The 22,507-nt window shown below is 60.4% G+C and overlaps 1 protein-coding gene across 1 annotated transcript in view; it reads right to left on the bottom strand.

The window, feature by feature from the left end:
- The window catches only part of ZBTB46 (zinc finger and BTB domain containing 46), a 58,402-nt gene extending 36,528 nt beyond the window's left edge, over positions 1-21,874 (bottom strand). Inside the window, exons 1-2 of the mRNA XM_059036607.2 lie at positions 21,699-21,874; positions 1,372-2,340 (exon numbers count right to left, since the gene is read on the bottom strand). Coding sequence (XP_058892590.1) covers positions 1,372-2,308 — 937 coding nt within the window. The 5' untranslated portion in view covers positions 2,309-2,340; positions 21,699-21,874. The remainder of the gene's footprint in view (positions 1-1,371; positions 2,341-21,698) is intronic.
- Between the last annotated feature and the right edge of the window lie 633 nt (positions 21,875-22,507).

The following is a 22,507-nucleotide window of genomic DNA, read 5'->3' as shown; positions in this document are numbered from 1 at the left end:
ATCCAGCGGGCGGAGGCCAGGGCACTGCCGATGCCCTACAGCGTGAAGGACGCCACCTCACGCGGAATCATCCTGCAGAGGGGGCGACACGGGTGAAAGCAGCCTGGGCTGACCCTGCGGGAGGCTGGCCCAGCGCTCGGGGCTGGGGACGCACAGGGGCAATGAGAACCAGTAAGAAAGGCTACAGTGTCTCCTGGGGGTGACGAGAAAGTTCTGGAGACGGATGGTGACGATGTATTTAATGCCGATACACTTAAAAATGGTTAAAGGGGTGAAGTTCACGGTACGTATGTTTTACCACGATGATCAAGCTAGTGTATCAAGAGCCCTGGGGTGGCCCTCCCAGCCCCGGCACAGGCCCAGCACTGGTGACGCCTTCCAGGGCTTCTGCCCACGTCTCACTGCCTCCTGTCCATCTCTGAGCCCCCACTGATTTCTAACCTCCTTCCTGGAGGGGCCTCCCCAGCGTGGCCACTTGCCGAGAAGCCTCCAGCCGGCTCTGGACCAACCCCTGTCCCACCAAAGCCCCTCCTCACCCCAAACGCAGCCCTCGAGGTCCCTCCCATCTGCCGCCCGGGAAGGCCGGGTGCAGCCACGACTATCACATGCTCGGCGCCAGCAAGAGCACCTGGCATCTAGTAAACATGTCGTTTGTTTACTAGCCTGGGAGACAGAGAAAACCATCCTCCAGAGGGTGAGGGCCGGCGTCATCAAAGCTCAGCTAAGAGCCCTCACGGCTGACGGACTCGGGGTCCAGAAGGGGGTCCCCACCTGTGCGGTAACGCCCACCGGCTGCTCTGTGGGTGAACCACGGAACCCGCGCTTGTTGGCAACGACGAAATACCCCTCACTGGGAGGGGAGCCGGTGGCCACGAGCCCTCACGTGCCCAGGACGAGACACACACACACGTGGTGTTTCTTCCACGTGACAACAACGGCCCCGGCCGGCGCCCACACACCTGGCCTGTCCTCCCCTTCCACCCGAGTCACGTCCCTTCGTGCACTTCTTCGCCTTTTAACACGGTCATGTTTAAATCTTTAAACGTTAACTTACCCCACCCAGTGCCTACGAGAGGCTCCACCACACCCCACGCCGGGGCTCCTTCCGGGTGTCACCCCACCTTTCCAGCTCCAGAAAACCCCCAGCCCAGCAGCCTCTGTGTGTCGGCGGCCCCGGCGCGCCCACTGGGACGCGTCGGCCACTTTCCCCGCGCTCACACCGATTTACTACGAAAGGGGGTGACCCGCGGGAAGCCACCAGCGTGAGCCTGGAAAGGTGCCACTTCACGGACAAAACGAGCGGCCCCAGGGCGACCGACAAACAGGACCCCAGGGCGCCTGAGCCCGGCCCGTAACCAACGCAAGGCTTACTTGAGTCTCGGCTGCTGAAGGGCCACCCGGACGTCGGAAGGAGAGACGGCAGCGGGGAGCCGGCCCGGCTGTCACCCTCCACGTGCTGCGTGATGTGCCGGACGGTGTCTTTGTTTTTCCGATTCTTCCTCCGTCCCGTGGGCTGCCAGCCGTCCCCCGCGGCCTGCTCGGAGAAGGAGTTCTGAATGGCGCCATCCCCGGCGGAGGGCGGCTCGCTCCCCCCGTGGTGAGCCGGCGAGAGCTGCTCCTCCTTGATGTGCAGGGGCCCGAAGGCCACGTCGCCAGGCCACAGCGTCTGGGAGGAGAGGTCATCGGGGCCGTCGGCCCTGGGCTCCTGGTCCTCCTTCCCGTAGCTGCTCCCGCCCTCGTGGCAGCTGGCGATGGCCGAGTCCCCGGAAGAGGTGGCGGGGCTCGTGCGCCGGGCCAGCCACGGGGAGAGGCTCCTCCCGGCCATCACGGCGGAGATGAGGGCGTCCGCGCCGCCGCCGGCTGGGGCGCCCACCTCGAACTCTGAGAGCTCGTCCGAGGCGTCCGGCTTGATGCTAATGTCCAGCGCGGCCTTGATAAAGTCATGGCAGGCCTGCACAATGTCCGTCATCTGCAGGAAGCTGGCCGCCGACATCACCTCGATGACGTTCCTGCTGGTGAGGGCCAGGTGGGCGGAGTACATGAAGTCGATGATGGCCGAGAAGCCCTGGGCCGTGACGATGTCCAGGTGCGTGACCGTGGCCTGGTCGGACGCCTTCTGCACCTGGCAGTAGAGCGTCTTAAAGTAGCGGCTGCTGCCAAGCAGGACGTTCTTGTGGGCCTTGAAGACCTTGCCCTCGACCACCACGCACACGTCGCACAGGACGCCGTGCTGTCTCTGCTCGTTGAGCTCGTGGAGCAGGTGCCGGTAGTGGGACGCGATTTCCATATCTTCTCGCCGGTTGTTCATCTGGGATCCTGGGGTGGTCTCTTCTACGGACTCTGTGGGGCAAGAACGGAACGGTTACCCGCGCGGTCGACACACACGCCGAGGGAGTTAGGAGGGAGCACGGAGGGCGGCCACCGGGCACAGGGGCCCTCGACGGCGGGCACCCGAACCGGCGTCCAGTTTGAGGCTCACCTCTCGTCGGGCACGTGGCGCTCTGAACACAGTCCTACATGCTGCAGCCAACCCTCCGGGCAAACAAATATTCCAGAAAGGAGGAAGACACCCATCCACAGTCGAAGCGACTTTCTCACCCACACAGAAAATCAGAACATCTAGGCCAAGCAACCCAGAGGCACCTTCATCCCTCACCCTTGAAGAAGCATCCGTTAAAAACAAAGCGACAGGGCTTCCCTGGTGGCGCAGCGGTTGGGAGCCCGCCTGCCGATGCGGGGGACGCGGGTTCGGGCCCAGGTCCGGGAGGATCCCGCGTGCCGCGGAGCGGCCGGGCCCGTGAGCCGTGGCCGCCGAGCCTGCGCGTCCGGAGCCTGGGCTCTGCAACGGGAGGGGCCACGGCGGTGAGGGACCCGCGTGCCGCAGAAAAAAAAAAAAAACAACACACAAAAAACAAAGCGACAACAAGGTCCTACACAAACAAAACCCCTAGAACAGGAAGGACTGAAGTTGGACATCCACAAACTCCCAAACTCCAGCCCGAGCCAGCTCCAGAGGAGAAGGCCCTGTGACCAGCGCAGCCCCCAGGAAGGTGTCTGGTGGGGGGGGGGACCCAAGGCGATGAGAACCCCCTTCGCGGTCCCAAGCGCCCGAACCATTTCTCGAGTTGGGCCCTAGGCGCTGCTCTCCGCAGAATCGTTCCCCAGGTCTTTGCGGGGCCCAGAGCTTCCCAGACTGGGCAGACAAAACAACAGGACTTCAGTGCCGCCCAGGCTGGAGGCCAGAGCCCGACCGAGGCCGAGGTGTGGCCAGGACTCCCTCCGAAGGCCCCGCCGGGGGACGCATCCTGGCCTCCGGCAGCCTCTGCGGCGGCCGGCAGTCCTCAGTGTCCTTGGCTCGTGGAAGCATCGCCCACCTCTGCCTCTGCCGTCTCCCTGTGTGCATGTCTGTCCCAGTGTCCCCTCCTACAAGGACACGGTCATATCGGATTAGGCCCATCCCATGACCTCAGTACAAATCGCATCCAAACTAGGTCAGGTTCTGCGGCGCTGGGGGCTAGGACTTCACTGTACGAAATCTGGGGCCAGGCTCACCGCGTAAGACGCCCTGCAGAAGACGGGTCTTCCCTGATAAACACACCGTTTTCCAGCTGGTCAAAGGTGCGGACGTCTGTCCACCTTTCCCCGGTGGCGGGGGTGGGCGGGCAGCAGAGGGCGGGGGCCGCCTCCTGCGTGCAACACCTTCCTTTAGACTTTACGCTCTGCATCACCAGCTGAGGTCACCTGGAAACGCCCACGGTCCCCAGGCTGGGAGAAGGAGGCTGGGGGGGCGGTCCAAGCCTTTCACTCCCTTGTCTCCCTCGACAGCCCACCCAGCACCGTGCCTGCCAGGCGAGAACAGAGACCACCCCCCCCGCTCCAACCGGCCCCCCGACTCGAAGACCAGAAGTCAACACACTGCTTCGATTGCGTGACGGCGGCGGGACCTGACCCCGCGGACGGGCCCTGAGGGGAGTAGGGAAGCTCAGAACTGGCTGTGGGGGCCCTAGGCTCACAGCTGACACCAGGGGTGCTCGGCCCTGGGTGCGTGGACCACCCCCGAGGGCGGTCAGCAGCTGGTGTGCCCCTCTCCCAGGGCATGGGAGCCGGGAGGGGGACAGACAGGCCGTCCAGGTGTGGCTTCACACCGCACAACCGGCGTTACAGGCTCAGCTTAGCCAGGCGCTGAGGGAGGAACCGAAACACACGTTAAACCAGGAAATCGACCGTTTAAACTCAAAAGCATCGGCTTCATGCCCGGAGTCCACGCGAGCTCCGGCCGAATATGGGGGGAGGTACCGAGAGCCCTACGGACACTATATTCAAGTTAGGGAGAGGCATGTTTCACCGCCTGGCTTCCTATATGAATAATAAGCCTCTTGACTCGCCAGTGAAACAGAGAGCCTAAGAATTAGGAAGAACACTGAAAACGGGCAAAATGCCATTTTAGAGAAGCAACAACTTCCTCAGGGGGCTTGCATTTCTCAAATAATTGCAACTCGTATGGAAAGTTCAATCAGAGCAGCTTAAAAGCAGTCATGTGCTTCATAGAGATTCTGTTGTAGGAAAACACAATTTTCATTAAGGAAAAAAGTCACCTGTAGGCATCTAAAGGAACGATAATCAAAAACAGATTAGTCTGGGGGACTTCCCTGGCGGGTCAGTGGTTGGGACTCCGCGCTTCCACTGCAGGGCGCGCAGGTTCGATCCCTGGTTGAGGAACTAAGATCCCACGTGCCGTGCGGTGCAGCAAAAAAACAAACCAGATTAGTCTGCTATGGAGATGTTAAGGATACACGTAATTTATCCAATTTATCCCGGAAACTTGAGGGGATAACTGAATTTGCATTACAAAGTCGGTTATGTCTCCACATCAGTAAGAGGTCCTGAGGGTCCCACCCACCTGACTGCAGCAGAAGAGCAGCGGCTGCCCAGTTGCATTTTAGCAGCTGTGACCCTAAAAATGGAAGCATCCTGGGTGGTCATGTCGTATGATGGCCTGATAAGAAAGATGCAGACTTCAGACTAAAGCACCCTCACCACAGTTTTCCTTTGAGGGCAAGGGCAGCAGAGCATGTGCTACTGTCCAGTGAAGATGCACCTCGCCGTGGGTCACACGCTGTGCACAGGACACACACCTGTGGACTGATAGCCTGACTGTCATCTCTGAATTACCTGCGCTGCTGTACAGATCACAGGGCATTTTCATGCATCCAGAGGTCCACGCGGGCAGCCCCGTGAGGAAGGGACCCTCAGAGAGAAGCCTGCGGTCCTAAGGGACTCAGATGCCACACTGACAGGAGCAGCTAAGGCTGGGTGAGACCGAGGGGAATTTGTTGCCACACCGGCACCTGAGGCTTCACCAAAGTGACCCACGTGCCACCTGGAAGCCACACCATCTCTCCAGTGTTTTTATGTCTCCTGTGGGGTCTCTACTGTCTATTTTATTTATAGCTTGCTAATCTCAAGACACTTCACTTTGGGACAGAATCACTTATGAAACGTGAGCACTTTGGTGCCAGAACAACTTGAATCCACGTTCCAGGCCAAATTCCAAAAGCGGCGCTGCCCTGCACACTGCGGGGCTCGGGGCTGGCCGCCCTCACACGGGTAACCCGGGCCTCAGGGACCATGCCAGAGACCCCGCAGCGCGTGACGAAGGGGGCAGCCGCGGGTCTGTCCTGGCCAGCGGGCAGCCTGCCTGCCGCGGGACCCACTTCCAATCCCGCAGCCCCCGGGGAGGGTGGAGGTGGTCTCCGAGCTGCCAGGCAGGGAAACTGAGGCTTGGAGATTCCCAGAGTCCGGCCGTCGGGGAGCCACCAAGCGCGTGCTGGGCGCCACCACCCCGGGCCCCCGAGTCTCAATGTTGCGGGACAGCTCCTTCGACCCAAGAGACACAAGTCTCGGCTTCTCAGCACGGTGAGCCAGGGCCGAGGGGGGCTTTGAGGTCTCCCCCAAACAAGCCGCACTCAGATGTAAGCGCTGACCTGTTCTGCCAGCCTCCTCTCTGAGAGGCAGGTACCCGACGCGGGTGTCAGGGGTGCTCCCCTGTCTGTCACTTCCGGGGTTCAGAGCCCCCAGCACCCCAATCCCAGAGCACCTCCCGAACCTTTTCCCTACAGCATCTGAAGGTAGAGGGGTCTCAGCCAAAAGCCATCTTCACAAATGATCAGCAGGAGCTCTTATGCGTCTTATTCATCCAGCGCGCCCATGAGACCACGGACGCTTCGTGGGCAAAAGCCAAATAAATCGCCAAGCCTCAAAACGCACAAGGACCATGAAACGTGGAGACTGCTGTGAGTATATGTCATTTGCTGCACTGTGTGTTCCAAGTAGTAATTCTGGGAGCTGGATGGGGTATTTTTTTCCTCTGGTCCCTAAGGAGCTCCACCTGGAAGGCAACCGGTTTTAATAAGAATGTAAAACAGTGGATGCAATTTGGACGTGTGTCCTGCTGCACCCACACAAGCCCCAGGTCCGTACAGGGACCTGGGCCCCTGGTGGGCCGGCCCCTCCCCCAGGCCAGTCACCAAGTCTCAGTCCAGAAAAACCCAACCCTAACAGGTAAGTGCCTCCAACACCCACAGAACCTCCTTGCCAACCCAACTTCATCTCCCTTCTCACTTCTGCATTTTCATGGCACTCAATTTACACTTCCTTGAAATTTTCCTTCAAATGTTACCTGACAGGCGAATGTTGTTTTAAAGCGGAAGTAAGACACCTCTAGCGCTAGAACCGAGCGGCCCCGACGCCGGTCTGCAGAAGCCAAGCCGCTCCCCCCAGGCCCCGCGAGGCCGCTCCTTCACCCCCTCGCCCCCACCCACCAGACCGACCGAGCCCATCTAAATGGCCCCTCCACAAAGACACGGGTGAATCTCTCGGTAACTACGCGGCGTGAAAGCAGCTGGACAAAGGAGACGGTGCAGGAGTCCCTGCCGTGAAGCCAGAACCTGCAAAGCGACCTACGGCAGGGAAGGGGACAGAAGACAGGTCAGGGGCTGCCTGGCCTGGGGACAGCGAGGGATGGAGACCCCGGGTGTGAGCAGACCCACCCGACCACACGCTCTGATGAGCAGTTTGTTGTGAGCAAACCCTTACAAGGTCGGTTAGAATCTAGTTTTATGGAAACATGCTTGTTCAGCTACAAACGTGTGCGTCTCTACTGCCTTTTGCTGTGGGTCGCACCGTATCCCCCAAACCCACTCGTTGGCGCCTGAATCCCCAGACCTCAGCATGTGACCGTATTTGGAAATAGGACCCTTGCAGATGTAACTGGCTAAGGCAAGGTCGTCAGGGTGGGCCCCGATCCAACGTGACATGTGTCCTTCTAGGAAGGGGACACTGGGACACAGACACCTCACAGGGAGACGGCTGTGTGATAACAGTGATGAGGCCACAGCCAGGGAACCACCAGGAGCTGGAGAGACGCCTGGGACAGAGGGGGCGTGGCCCCGGCCCTCCAGCCTCCGGCCTCTGGGGCTGCGATGGAAGAAACCTCTGTCGTTTCAGACGTTCAGCCCCAGGTTCTGTCAGGAGCCCCAGGACATGTCGCATCTGCCACGGAACGCCACGGATGCCCACGGGGCGCTTCAGCGCGGATGAAAAGCACTCTGATGCTTCTCGACAAGAAAAGCCTGCTCTGCCTAAGCCCGGGCGTCCGGGGCAGAACCCAGGGGGCTCGGCACGCTCGCTCCATGGACACGACTTCCCTCCCCCCGAGGGTTAAACGACGTTCTGAAAAACCCAAGGTCAAGACACCAACGATGGGAAACCACGTTATAAACCCCAGTTTATATGCACCGTATTGTCAGTGTTCACGGTTGCCTTTTAAGATTTAAAACCGAGCTCCTGCCCGGGAAAAAATATTCCGCATGCGTTAACAGAAGTCATCCTTAACTGCCTGATATGGGCGGCTGCGCCCTAAGTTTCTCCGGTGGCCACGGTCTGACGCCCTTGGGTGCTGGAGACCGGCATGATCCCAGAAGGCAAGGCCGTGCCGCCGGGATGGGCCCTGCCCCACCCTCTCTCTCGCTGCCGCCTCTTTGGGTCCCTTCGCCTCCATCCAGCCTGGAGCGGCCCCCCACCCTGCCTTTCCCACCTGCGTAGATGTCACCTCGCTCTCAGGGTGCGCACCCTGACCGCACAGGGCCGGATGCGTCCTGTGACCACGGGGACCCCCCCTTCCAAGACCGCTGGGGCGGCTTCCCCCACCCCCCGCCCGCGCAGCTCTCGCTCTCGGCGAGGAAGGACCCACAGAGTCCCAGGGTCTCACCCACGTCCTGGCGTTTTCCCAGGCCGTTTCCGCATTGGCCCCTGCGGCGCCGGCTGCCGGCGCCGGGGAGCCTGGAGCCGCGCTGCGCGCCGGCGCCCGGGCTGAGGACGAGGCTCGCCCAGCCACGATTCCAGAACAACACACAGGTGCCGCGAGAGCAGCCGCACTCGGGGAGGGGCCAGGGTCCGGGAGGCTTCCCAGAAGGGGGCACAGGCCAGTCAGGACAAAGGAGTAGGCGCTGGGAGGGTGCGGGGGGGGGGGGGCGGGTTTCAATAGCTGCTACACTTCGTTCTCCCAGGAGGGAGCAGCGCGTCGCGGGTGGCGCTGGCCTCCGCGCAAGGCCCCGTGGGCTGCCATTCCCGGGTTCAGGGCCTCTGGGGGGCCCTCCCACGCTGACCCTGGCCTGGGGCTAAGCAAACCTCCAGGGCGCTGGACAGAGTCCCCTTTCGCACTCCAGGTCTGCGCTGCTGTGGAGACAACACAGCGACCCCCGCGACCCAGCCGAGCCCCGGCCCTGGAGGTTCCGGGCCACCGAGCCACCGCCCTGGCCGTGCCAGCCCAGCCCCAGAGGACCGCGGCCCTGACCAACGGAAGCACCGCGGAAGTCGGCCCCTGCACCTTGGGACGCAAGAGCCCCTGTGTTCCGGGACGGTCAGAGTGCGGTGAGCGGTGGCCAAAACACAGGCAGCCCCGAGACGGCACAACCACCCGGGCGTCTGGCGGGAGACAGCAGGCGACAGTGAGATGGGGCAGGGCCAGGGGAAGACCCCGCGACCAGCCAGGGCGCTGCCAGTGTAGGCCTCAGGGTGGCACCAGCCACCAAGACCGAGGGCCCAGGGCCCAACACACAGAGGGGAGACCTGGACTCTCAGGGGAGAGCAGCCCCCACCCCGGGGGGGGGTCCCAGACGTCCTGAGTCGGCTTCTGGCACAGGAGAGGGTGCCCAGGGCCCTGGGAACAAGTGTAGGGGCAGGGAGAGAACAGAAGAGACCAGGCAGGGACAGGGGAGACCTCCCATAAAGGCCTAAGTCAGAGCCAAGGCCCCGGCCGGGCGCGTCGGCCCGAGAGCTCTGTCACTTCTGCTGGTGGGAAGCTGGTCGGGGGAATTTGTTTTGTGGGACTGGGGAGAGAGAAAGAGGAAGAGGCCACCACTTCACCTGTGCTCCCAGGCACCTCCTGCTACACTCGACTCCCACTTTGGACGTTTCCTCTCTAAACCACACTTCATCACAACGGGCAGCTAAACTATCAGCCCCCTTAGGCACACCCTGCTGTGGAATACAAAAGGGATGCAAGCGCCCAGCCGGTGACATGCCTCCTCCTCCAGGGAGCCTCCAGGGGCTCCTCCCACTACGGCTGGCAAGGTGCCTCTGTCACCCGACACCTTCACACCTTGCCGCCGAATCTGAGAGCCTCTCCACACAGGGACCGCACCTGGACGCTGAACGGTCCTGGTGCACACCCTTCCGGGGGGTCAACAAAACGGCAGTACTGGGCTTCCCTGGTGGCGCAGTGGTTAAGAATCCGCCTGCCAGTGCAGGGGACACGGGTTCGAGCCCTGGTCCGGGAAGATCCCACGTGCCGCCGGAGCAACTAAGCCCGTGCGCCACAACTACTGAAGCCTGCGCTCTAGAGCCCGTGAGCCACAAGTACTGAAGCCCGCCTGCCTAGAGCCCGTGCTCCGCCACAAAGAGTAGCCCCCACTCGCCACAACTACAGAAAGCCTGCAACCTCGCTGGTTGCGGGGTCTTTCCCTGGTCCTGCCCCATCTCATTGTCGCATTGGATCTTGGCGGATTTAACCAAGTTAAGATGAGGTCATAACCCAAGTGGGTCTCATGTGTCTGATTTCCTAAAGGGGGAAATCTGGACACAGACATGCACACAGGGAGAAGGCAGAGACAGGAAGGATGTGGCCACACATCCTGGCCACACAGGCCAGCCCAGGGGCGCCTGGGCCCCAAGAGCTGAAGAGGCAGGAAGGACCCTCCCCCAGAGCCCCCAGAGGGAGCACTGGACCCCTTGCTGAGAGGGAACACATTTCTGTTGTGTCTGCCAGCAGTTTGTGGCACTTTGTTACAAAAGCCCTAGAAAGAGCCACACATCCACTTAAAATTTTTGTAAATTTTTCTTAAAAAGAAAGCCGATCAGCTTAACAAGGCAGAAGAATGCTTTCCAAGGGTTTTAAATCTGAGATACACTGTGACTCGAAATGTTAACTTGTGCGTGCTGCCGCCAAGAAAAACGTAGAATCTAAATAGGAAATAACCTAAAAGCAATGCCTGTTCTCAAGCCATAGGATGGAATCTTTTGTTGTCTTTTTCAACTTTTTACTTTGAAACACTTTCCAACCTAAGGAAAAGTTACAAGAATAATTCAGAGAACTCCCACCTAACCCTTAACCAGAAACACCACTTTTTTTTTTTAACATTTTGCAACATTCGTTTACATCAAGTAACTAATGGAATCTTTAATAGATCTTTCTCTTTAGTTTGCTTGTTTATAAATTTATTTTATTTATTTATTTTTGGCTGCATTGGGTCTTCGTTGCTGTGCCTGGGTTTTCTCTAGTTGCGGCGAGCGGGGGCTACTCTTCATTGCGGTGCGCAGGCTTCTCATTACGGTGGCTTCTCTTGTTTCGGAGCACGGGCTCTAGGCGCACAGGCTTCAGTGGTTGTGGCACGCAGGCTCAGTAGTTCTGCCTCGAGGGCTCTAGAGCGCAGGTTCAGTAGTTGTGGCGCACGGGCTCAGTTGCTCCGCGGCATGTGGGATCTTCCTGGACCAGGGCTTGAACCCGTGTCCCCTGCATCGGCAGGCGGAATCTTAACCACTGCGCCACCAGGGAAGCCCTACGGGTGTCTTTTTTCTTAAAAGTTGCATTGCTGGAAAACAAGAGAAGCCGCACAACGACCTAGGGTGCTGCCTGGGTAACCCGGTACCGATGGGTCGCGGGGCCTGGACCCGGGGTGGCCAGAAACGTGGCCCATCACTTTGCGGCTGGCGGCGGCGAGAGCACCACACAGGCTTGGACCGGCACAAATGTTCGCGCCGGCATCCGACAGAATTTCAGCCACTAATCGGATGTTTCCATGTCCCCACCATCACTTCCGCACAGGCCTTTCCGACGGTCAACACTCATTAGATGCTGAGTAAATGAAGGCCGGGTGGACGGCTGCTGGGTGAATGAAGAGTGCGTGTCTGCCACGAGGACCTGCACCACGCGGCCCTCCAACAGCACGGACGTCAATGACCCAGCGGTCCCGGACCTGACCAGGCCTCAGCAGTGAAGAGGTCGCACTGGCCCCTGATAGGGGTGGGGGTGGGCTGATGCAGCAGCAGCTGGGGGCCCAGGCCAGGCCACAGGGCCTGAGGCAGGGGCGTGTGGCGGACGCAGGAGGCCAAGGTGGGACAGACCTGGTGGGAAACGGGCCCCCAGCGTGGGGATTACCTGGACCCACCAGGATTCAGCTGGGCGCCAGCTCAGCAGGTGCTGCGGACCCCGGGGTGGGGGCTCCTCTGGGGAGAATCCCTGGAGGGAGGAGCCCCTGGGGGCCAGTTCCTCCTCCCCCTGGCTGGGGCCCGGCTTGGGCTCCAGGGAGGGCCCGGAGGTTGAGGGCACCCTGTCCCCCCTCCGGCGTGGGTGGGATAGCCTCCCCCCAGGGAAGCCACTCTCTGTCAAGTGCGGCCGGGACAGCTCCAAGGTGCCTTAAGACATGAAACCCCGATTCACGAGGTCGGAACTGGCAGCTGCCACTGACCTGGGGGGGGCCCCGGGGACACAGGGGCTCCCCGAGCCCGCCCTGGTGACAAGTGGCTGCAGCCCACGGGTAGGGGGCCCCCACCCAACCCGGGGGCTTCGCCGTCCCTGCCACAGAACCGTGCAGCACAGGGCATAGGTGGGGGTCAGGCGGCGCTTGCTGGGGGTGGGCACCCCTGCGTTAGGACGAAGCCCGCACAGGGGCTGTGCCGCGAAGCAAGGTGTCCTTCTGGAACGCGTGCCCCGACTGACAGGTGTGCTGCATCTTCACCCCCGATGCTACTTTTGGAGCCTCCCCCAAGGACATAACCCCCGCACTGATCGGAAGGAACAAGCCCCAGCTCAGAGGAGCGAAACAATGTACTCTGCGGGAGCGCTGAGAATTCACGAGAGGCAAGTGGGAGTCGGAGCGGCACGGACCCGGCACGTGCGCTCTAGCCCCCGTCGCTCCGCGTCGGTCCCTTATTCGCAGACTCCGAGATGAAAGGCCCGTCCGCCACCCGCTCGCATGGGGCTGGATGACACCCGAGACTAACAGCCGGGAGGCAGAATCGGCATTGACCAGAGAGAAGCCACGCTGACCTCCCTCCTCCTGCTGGCCCCGAACGCGTGTGGGCGGGGGGCACACGGCAGGGGCTCCGTGCTTGACTTTCACGCGCTTGCCTGAAAGGACAGTGCACGGGCCACCCCTCGGGGCCCAGAACCCCGCGGGGACGCGCTGTCTCATCCAGAACCTCAGGCTGCTCTGGGGCGGGCCCCCGGGGACACAGGCTGCCCCTTCCTGCCCCCAGCCCTGACTTCTGAGGAGCAGAGAGGACCCTTCGCTAGCACCCTGGGTACAACCGGCACTTTCTCGAAGCGTTTCCTGCCGTCCTCTGGGGCCAGGGCTGCCCTGGTGCGATGCTGTGCTGGCCGACATCAGGGTCCGGGCGGCGGACGGGAACACACCCGAGAATCTCACCTTCTCAGGACTCGGGAAACCGGGCAACAGCTAGGAGCAAACCCCACTTCCCTCACCAGCTCGGCCAAAATCCCAGTGTTTTCCTCAGGAGACAGAAGTTCGAGACTCAAGCTCCCATCCACACACACCTATTGCATTAGCTGCCCCTGCTCTACGGCACCAGCTCACACACTTCAGACCCAGGGACAAAAACGACTTACCTGGGGAAAAACTAAGGTAAAAATAGCTCATGGCTCCAAACAAACATTAAAATATTCAAAAGGAATGACCTTAGCCAACAAATTATGTTAAAAAAAATTCCAAGATGTTCCTATACTTTAGTAACCAATGGCAAATCTAGAATTTTTCAAATAAAACTTATATAGGTGATCGTTATCTTGAAAATTCCATATACACCTCCTTGGGACTTCCCTGGCAGTCCAGTGGTCAGGTCTCTGTGGTTCCAATGCAGGGGGCACGGGTTCGATCCCTGGTCAGGGAACTAAGGTCCGACTGCCTTGCAGCACAACCAAAAAAAAAAAAAAAAACACCACGAAAAAATCCCCAAACGTATACATCTCCTTAACGAAAGGTACGGGTATCTTTCAAAGCAGGCAGCAAATAAGAAAATGATTCGTTTTTAAGTCAGAAATTCCGATGCAGACGTCACCGCCACACTTTGGACCCTGAGTACCAGGCACACGGGTCCCCCTCGCCTGGCCCTACTGACCCCTCATGGGATAACAGGGTGGGGCTCCTGGCGGTCAGAGGATGCCACCGGCCAGACCACCACGGGGGACCAACAGCTCCGATTTTTCAACAAACAGCACGAGACAGAATAAAGACCTCAGGGGCGCCACCCCAAGTGCAACCCGCCCCGTCCCACCCCGGCAGGCGAGGGTCCTCATTCAAGGGGTGACCGTGAGGGTGAACCGGGTGACAGCAGGGGCCCTGGCCTCCCAAGGTTGCAGGGCCCCCAGGCTCCTGGTGACCTCGGGACCCACCGTGGAGGGACTTCACCCGGGAACGTGGAGCACACGTCCGGGGCAACAGCCTTGTCCACAGCCACGGCCGCTGGTCACCATGGGTCACCTCCACACTCGCCACTGTCAGAATCAGGACCTTCAGAGCAGCCACTCGACAGCCTTCCTTGATGGTACGTGAAGTTCCTCCAGCTACTACAGCATGCAAGAAGGCTTTCTAGACTGTGAAGACCACGTTTCAATAGCTGCTACGCTGCCTTCTCCAGAGTCTCCTACAGGAGGCAATAAAAACGCCATCCGGAAAAGGGGCCACGAGTCTCACCAGCTGCCTGGGGGCGAGAAAGGCCTGGGTCCGATCTCGGGGGCAGACGGGCACACGGGTATCCAGCAGCGCACAGGGGTGCGGAGGAGGGGCCGGACCCTGCTTTGGAGCGGCTGCAGCAAGTACCCAGCCCCGTGGCCCCCGGGTGCTACCTGTACTTCCCGCCCCACGCCCTCCCTCCGGGCCCTGCCGCATCCCTCTGCACGGCAGGCGTCGACATCTGTCTGCCCCGTCCCTTCCCCTCTGGGAAGGAGAGCAAGGACTTTGTTGGCTGCTGTGTCCCTGGCCCCAGAGCCCCGCCTTCTGCAGGCATGGGGGTGAGCGCAGGTCCGCAGTGAACTCACCAGTACCGTTGTCACTGGCCACGTCTGCTCTACCAGCAAGGGAAGGGCGGGAGTGAGAGGTGACAGCTGGAGACACACGAAGAGGACTCGGGACACGCTGGGATTGGGAAATGTATGTGGTAATGTGTGTAACGGTGTCGTGGGTTGAATCACGTTCCCCCCGAAAGGTATGTTCAAGCCCTAACTGCGGGGGCACGTAACCTCACTTGGAAATAGGGTCTTCGCAGATGTAATAGAGTTAAGATTAGGCCGTTACGGTGGACTCCAATTCAGTGTGACTGGTGTCCTTATAAGGAGAGGGAAATTTGGACACCGGGGTGAAGGCCCTGAGAACAGGACAAGAGGTTGGAGGGATATGTCTTGGCCACGAGCACCCAGGACTGCCAGCAGCCGCCAGAGACTAGAAGAGGCAGGAAGGGGCCTTCCCTGGAGCTTCCAGAGAGAGGGTGGCCCTGCCCGCACCTTGATTTAGAGCTTCTGGCCTCCAGACTGTGAGAGAATAAAGCTCTATTGTTTTCAGCTGCCAGGTTGGTGGTCCTGGGCTCTGACAGCCCCAGGGAACTCATTTACACCGCAGCCTGACTTACACCGACTGCTCCCCCGTCAGACGCTAGGAAAGGCCTCCGAGATGGGGCATGAGGGGTTCCCACCCAAGATCCGCACAGCCCAGTCTCACCCCTGGGCCCGGGGCCAGGGTGCTGGTCCCCTCCCAGCAAGCGGCCGAGGGGAGATGGGGAGTGCACGTTCCCGGACGGCAGGGAAAGGGACACATCATTGTCTAGCCTAATAGTTACATGTCCGTTTCGCTGCGCACCAAGAAAAATGGAACTGAGATACCGAACTCACAACTTCATGGATATTCTTGCTTCTTAAGACGAGGCAAAAGAAATGTAAGTAAATGTGAGGTCAGTGTGACCCGCAGGCCGCATCGGGTGAGCTCGAGAGCTGGCGCTCGCCCTGCATTGCTTCTCCAAGGCTCGGAGAGTCTGCTGATCTCAGGAGAAGACACCCCGTCTTTGAAGGACCACCAGTGCCTCGACAGAGCAGATCCGCCGGCCACAGCGAAGGCGGGTCCCCTGGCACGGGCCCTTCCCGACCTGCCTCTCGGGCCCTCAAGGGGGGCCCTGGAAGTGCACCTGGAAGTGCTCCCAGCTCCGCGGCATCCTGAGCCCCCCGCTCATCACAGAGGGAGCACGGTCCCCGCCGCCACTGGAAACTTCTACCCTCCCTCTGCTCCCGGGTCCGGGCAGGTGGGATTTCCACCCCACAAAGGAATCAAAAGCAGCAGGTGATGGAGAAGCCAGACCAGAGAAGAGAAGGAAAGAGATTTAAAGGACCACCCATCCACAGCCAAGTGTGTATCACACTGTCCAGCGGAGCTCAGTGACTTTAATGGTAAGGGATGTCCAAGGACACTGTCACCTCGTCACTCCTTGCTCTGGTCTCATTCTGCCAACAACGTAGGAAAAAAATACAGGGAAGTCCCCGGCGGTCCAGTGCTCAGGACTCTGTGCTCTCACTGCCGAGGGCGCCGGTTCAATCCCTGGTCAGGGAACTGAGATCCTGCAAGCTGTGTGGTGTGGCAAAAAAAAAGAAAGAAAAAAATAGGCAAGGTCAAGGTACCCAATATTAAATACCACTTCCTTCAGGTGCCTCGTGAGCCTGTCATGCTATGTGGTCCCTGAACTTCTGAAAAGTTCTTCAAAACACTCTGAGGTCGAGGGGGGAAAGTCTTCATATAAAATAAAAGCGATGAAATAACAATGTTTCTGTATCACCAGAGGCCAATGGAAAAATAGCATTGCTTCCGGCTGGCCAGCCTGCTCCAATTTCTGTGTGAGAGAGGGTGTGGGCCTCGGCGCCGGCCGCCACAGGGCTGCTGGGAAGGACCGGGTTTCCAGCGCAGACGGGCAGCTTCTGTAGAGGCCAGGGCTCAGGGTGGGTCCTAGGCCAAGGTGCCTGGCTCCCCGGAAGGGGCGACGGCCACCTGTGTGCGTGACCCTGAGCATCAGACGCCCCTGACTCGACCTCGTCTGGAGCACAGCGGACATCGCGGGCCCAGGAACTGGACGGCGGGGACCTGGGCTGGGCAGCCAGAGGCCCTGCGACTCTGGGAGTGTTCCCCGCGGAGCCGGCTCCCTCCTGCCCCCAGAGGAAGCAGAGTCGTCTCTGAGCTGTCTTTGAACTTCCTAAGGAAAAGGAAACTGCTGCTCAGAAGCGACATGACTTTGGATGGGATGGGACGAGAAAACAAAATAAACCTGCTCCAGACTTGGATGGGGCCACAGCAGTACGCGAAGGCCCATTCTAGGCGCCTGCCTGACCCGCTCACGCCAGAGGCGGATGCGCTGCCCACTTGCCCCAGGCCCCTGAGCTCCCCCAGGTGACCCGGGCCTCCCCCCGAGTCGGCAGCACGCCTGACACTCACCCTCCCCCCACCCCGTTCTTCTGAGCTACCCTCCTGGTGGCTTTCCCATCGCCCTGTCCGCCCTCTCACTGTAACCAGCTCTCCAGTGCACACAGAACCCCGCTGCCCTGCCTCGCCCAGCGGGCCCAGAGTGGCTCCTGTGAGTGTGCTTCCAGAAAGCCCTCCTGTCCGCATCCGCGCCCACACCGTCCCCGTGTAACTCGGTGCGGCCACCTCTGTGACTGGGGGTGGATGAGCCCTGGGAGTCCGTCGGAGAGCAGCACGCCCGCACGGCAGGCCGGTGAGCGCCGGGCGGGAAGCGTTCGTGTTCTGCTGACCGACGGTCACCTCTGTGCTCTCCGGCCCCGGGCTCAGCCGTGGGACAGCGTTCAGAGCGGCCGCAGAACACAGGCCAGAGCCTCCTCGCGCCAAGTGACGCACGCTCAGAGGGTGACTCGCCCGAAGCCGCCCGGGCCATGACGCCCACGTGTGTGCACCTCCACAGAGGCAGCTCTGGATGCCTGAGATTCTCGAACCGTCCATTTGCAGCCCAAGACACAGAGGTGCCTTCTTTCTGCTCTACACAGAAGGGGTCTGACGCGGGGCCTCAGGCCACCACGCGATACCGACAGGAGGGTTTTCATACACAAATGTGGATCTTTTCAGAAGAGGGCTGCACACCTGGTCCACTCGGACAAGCGGTGCTGGGGTGCCCCGTGGGGGGCAGGAAGAGGACAGCTTCCCCGAGGCTTTCCCCCAAAGACGAAGGGTCGTCTGTGGGCGTGGATGTTCAGGAAGTGACTCCTGTGCTGAAACATGGGCTTTGGAAGACGTCACTTGAAACTACACCACCTCTCGCCCCCATCCCGACAGCCGATCAGCCCCCAAAAGCTGCCTGGCCCCAAGAGTCCTGCCCTCTCACTAGCTACCCACTCTCGGCAAAGCAGAAGTTAGAACAGAATCTGCTGCACACGTAGCGGAACCGGAGGCTGGTGCCATGGGCCCATCGGGGGCGGGGGAGGTGTCAGCACGGACACCCTTTCCCTCCAAGAGTCTTTAGAGAGCCCACCAGGTGGGCTACACCCTGTCCTACTCTGAGCTCTCACTAGCATCTGTCACCACATCCGGTCACATCGGTGGTTCCTGTAGGCCCCCGCCCCCCCACCCTTCCCGACGGGTCACCAGCCCCTCCGTGGGAACTCTGTCCCCAACCTGGCCTGAAGGCTGGTCCACAACAAGCCCTCAATAAGGCCAAAAACCATCATGAGTAAGAAACTCTGGGAATGTCTCTCTAACATGACTCAAAAAACACTCCTGTCAAAACACAAAACCTCCATAAATGCTGTTGGAAAATATGTTAACATTGTTTCTCAACTTTCTAAAGTGCCTAGGTCGCTAATTTCTTAAATCCAAATAATGGCATTTTAAAATACTTAGCCAGGGCTTCCCTGGTGGCGCAGTGGTTAAGGGTCCGCCCGCCAATGCAGGGGACACGGGTTCGTGCCCCGGTCCGGGAAGATCCCACGTGCCGCAGAGCGTCTGGGCCCATGAGCCATGGCCGCTGAGCCTGCGCGTCCGGAGCCTGTGCTCCGCAACGGGAGAGGCCACAACAGTGAGAGGCCCGCGTACCGCAAAAAAAACCCCAGCCATTTAAAAATCTAAATAAGAGTTAAATGGCACTGTTGAGAGATACTGAAGGGAAAACTTTGCATAAATCACACTAAGGTCAGATCTGACTGGTCTAGCTCGTCCTTATCCTTTACTAGAACAACTCTTCAGTTTGTTAGAAACAGTTTTTTTTCTTTTCCATGATTTCTCCATCTACGAGCAGAACCAGAGGATGTGTTGTGTCATCATCAGCAAACCAGAACACGAAGCCCGGGTACCATGTGTCAGGCACACAAAGTACTGAAGCTAGGAAGGCAGAAAAGAGAGAAAATGCCAATGATCCCGTGGTTGAAGACCCCAGCTGTACTGGTCATACCAAAGCCAGAGCCAAGAGCAGAGGACACGAGAGCCGGGATTAGGACAAGACAACCGTATTTCAAAGACTGAAATGAGTCTTGTGACCTCAGTAGATATTTTTCAATCATCTGTTTATTCTTGGGAGTTAGGCCATTCAAGCACACTTGTGGTGAGAAGAATCTTTTTTGTTCAGGGGAGGGAGCAGATTCACAAGGGAATTCTTGACAATCTACTATCACTCAACAAATTTCAAAGTAGAATAGGGTCAATCAGAGAGAAGAAAAAGCCTCCGTTTTTATGAGAACACGAAGCCCCGGAACAGGGCACGAGAACGCTCCATCCACTTCAACACAGAGGCCAAGAGGGCACCTGGGCACATAAATCATCAGCAAAATGAGGAACGAGTTCAAGTTCACGGCTCGTGGAGCCTGCTGGAGATGTTCTGCTGGGCTGTCCTCGGCTGGTCCAAGACCTCTGGTGGAGAGCAGAGCGGGAGCACAGCTGCCCCAGAAACACAGACCACAGGGACACAGTGGCCCAGTTTCCCTTAATTTGAAAAACCCCACATAAGAGGACAATGTTGGAAAGTTTGTTCATATTTGGTTTAATGTGTTTGCAAATAACACATCTTCTGACTGTCAAAGGGTGTCCTTCCAGGTCCCCGGGGGAGTCTCACCCATTCTCAGGGTCAACCTCACCTTCCTGTGCTAACGTGTGACCAAGGAGAGGGCGGTGGCCCCCTGACCCTGGGGGGCCGAGCAGGGACACAGAGCACCCAAGAGCCCCTGCAGCCAACAGTCGGCCAGCCCCGAACATCAGAAACCGGACGTGGAAAAACAGCTCATTTTCAAACACGAAACGGCTAAACCTGAACAGAACTTATCTCATCAAAACAAAATTCTTTCGTGCAGGATGATGTCAATGAGGCCTAATGCAATCCTGGCCGGAGGCTGGCCTCCAGGAAAGGCTGGATTTGGGGTTTAGCCTAAATGCGTCCATCCCACCACTCCCTAAAGAGAACTCTCACAGAAAACTCCACATACACACCTCCTTCCCTTCAGTAAAGGACATAAAAATAATTACTAGCTTTTTAGGGGAACACAGTGTCTAAGTTCCTACTTAAATCTAGTAACTTCTGCCTCAGTACGCCCCTCGCTTAGTCCTTTCTGTAATAGTACGGTGTCCCAAAGTTTTCAGTTCACAGCACCTAAAACTACCGTGAGATACAGCAAGGAGAAGGAGTCTACTATGATAAAATTCTATTGTTTACTTCATTATTCATGTGAAAAACCCTTCCGTAAATTTGCCTTTGGGGAACAAACTATTTCCCGCTCCTGTAGGGTGGAAACACTGCTTTCACAGGCAGCACGCAGGCCAGCGATAGAGTGAATCCACAGTCTGCTACCCAAAAGGGAAGTTAGCTTTGATGATAAATCCAGTATGAAAGATTCCACAACTGATACAATTAAAACGCACGCGAGGACTCCGCACAGGTGTCTGCGCCCAGCCGGGTTCGCTAAACCCGTTGCCTAATTAGCATTTCTGTAAACAATGCTGATAACAATCTTGCCTCCCGCAATCCACGACAAACGCGTCGCTGAGATTGGAGCACGGAAAGCGTGAGGAAATTCGCTGCGAATCTCGGTCAAACTTTCTTTTGTTTGTATTTCCTCGGTGCCAGAAAATAACAGTTCTTCGCCCATTTGGTTTGTACCCAGGCTCCTCCGTCCAGCCCTATTGTGCGTGCTCCGTTAAACCTACAAATAATGAATTTGTTAGCAGGGGTGGAGGAACCCCAACTAGCCAGAACTCTCCTCCTGGTGCAGAAAATCCCCCATTTGCCATCGGGATTGAGTTGTCAGACAGTGACTCTTGCTACCCTGTGAAACTGACATGTCTATTTACAGAGAAACAAAGACGCTGCTCGCGGCGGACCCCGCTCCTTCCGCGCGCCCCGTCCGCTCTGCGCGCCCCGTCCCCTCCGCGCTTCTCTAGCCGCCCGGCCTCGAGGCCCCTGCGCCCAGGTTCAGCCAGTAATTAAAATGGAGACGAGGCCGGTGCCCGGCTTCAAGGGGAGACAATGACCCCCAAGGCCCGGCGGGGTGCGGGGAGCCGCCGCGCCCACCTCCCGCAGTTCAGACTCCTGGCAAACTCGGCGCGGGCGGGTCCGGGTGCGGCTCGCAGGCGCGGGCGGGGGGCGCGGGGCGGAGCGGGCGGGGGGCGCCAGGACGCCCCCGGGCTGCCTCCTGGGGCCGGGCGTTGACGCAGCAGAAATTACCAGCTGGAAAATTCCCCTTTCGGAGGTGACGGGGGAGGGACCGCGGCGGCGGCGGCGGCGGCGGCGGCGGCGGCAGGAGGCGCCGAGGGCGAGGGGCGCGGGGCAGCCCCGTCGCCGCCTCCGCCTCCGCGCGCAGCCCCGCGGGGACCCCGCGTCGCCCTCGCCCGCCCCGCCCCGCCCGCGCCACCGGAGCTCAGGGACCGGAGGGGGCCGGGCGGGGGTCGCTACCGCCACCCCCGGAGCCGCAGCCGGGCGCGCCGATCGCCTTCGGGAGGGCGCCCCCGCGGGGCGGGGCGCGGCGGGGCGCGAGGGGCAGGCGGCGGGGGCGCGCCCGACTCGGAGCGGCCCCGGCCCGGAGCAGCCGGCCCGGCCCGAGCCCCGGCCCCGCCGCGATGCGCCGGCCCGGCCGCGGACAATGAGCCGGCGCCGCTTACCTGTGACCCCATGGGGCGCGGGCGAGGGCGGGCGCCGCGGCCGCCGGACCAGCGCGGGTGATCGCCGCGGCCGCCGGGCGAGCGCTGCGTCCGGGCGGGTCCGATCTGCGCGCTCGCCTCGGCTGCTGTGTCCGTCTGTCCGTCCGTCTGTCCGTCAGGCCGGCGCGCGCCCCCGCGCCGCTCCAACCCCGCGGCCCCCGCCGCCCGCGCGCGCGCCCCGCCTGCGGACCCTGACCCCGCCCCCCGGCGCGCGCCCGGCCGCTGCTGATTGGCCCGCGCCCCGGCCCCGGCCCCGGCCACCGCCCCGGGCCCCGCCCCGCCGGCCCGGCCGCTGCCCCGCCCCTCGGTCGGCCGGCTCCGCTCGCTGGGCGGAGGGGGCCTCGGCGGGGGTCGGTTCGCCTCCGCCCCACCGTGGGCGGCCGGACAGCGGAAGTGCGGGCTGGAGCTCGCTCGGCATTGTGGGAAGCCCCCTCTGCGGGGCTGGCGGGGGGCGGGGGCGGCGCGGCGTGGGGTCTCCCGGCGCCCAAGCCCCTTCCCACGGGGACCCAGCAGCCGGGAGACCACCGATGGGAGGTGCGGGTCGGGACGAGGGCAACCCAACCCTGCCCGGACTGCACCCCTGGCGTTGCCCACGCGCCTGTTCCTCGGGGGCGCGGGGTCCCCGGGCCGCAGACTGTCCGCGCCCCCCAACGCACAGACGCTCCGCGCGTGTCTCGCAAACTTCGCGCCTTCCCCGCCGGTTGTGCTGGCTGCGCGCTGTGCAGAGAGAAAGCGCTCCCACGGCGCCCAGGGGCTCGGGGCCGCGCTGT

The sequence above is a fragment of the Kogia breviceps genome, chromosome 14, assembly GCF_026419965.1.
Source record: "Kogia breviceps isolate mKogBre1 chromosome 14, mKogBre1 haplotype 1, whole genome shotgun sequence".
In the NCBI taxonomy this organism is placed as follows: Eukaryota; Metazoa; Chordata; class Mammalia; order Artiodactyla; family Physeteridae; genus Kogia; species Kogia breviceps.
The sequence above is the reverse complement of the archived record's forward strand: the minus strand, read 5'-3'. Positions and strand labels throughout refer to the sequence as shown.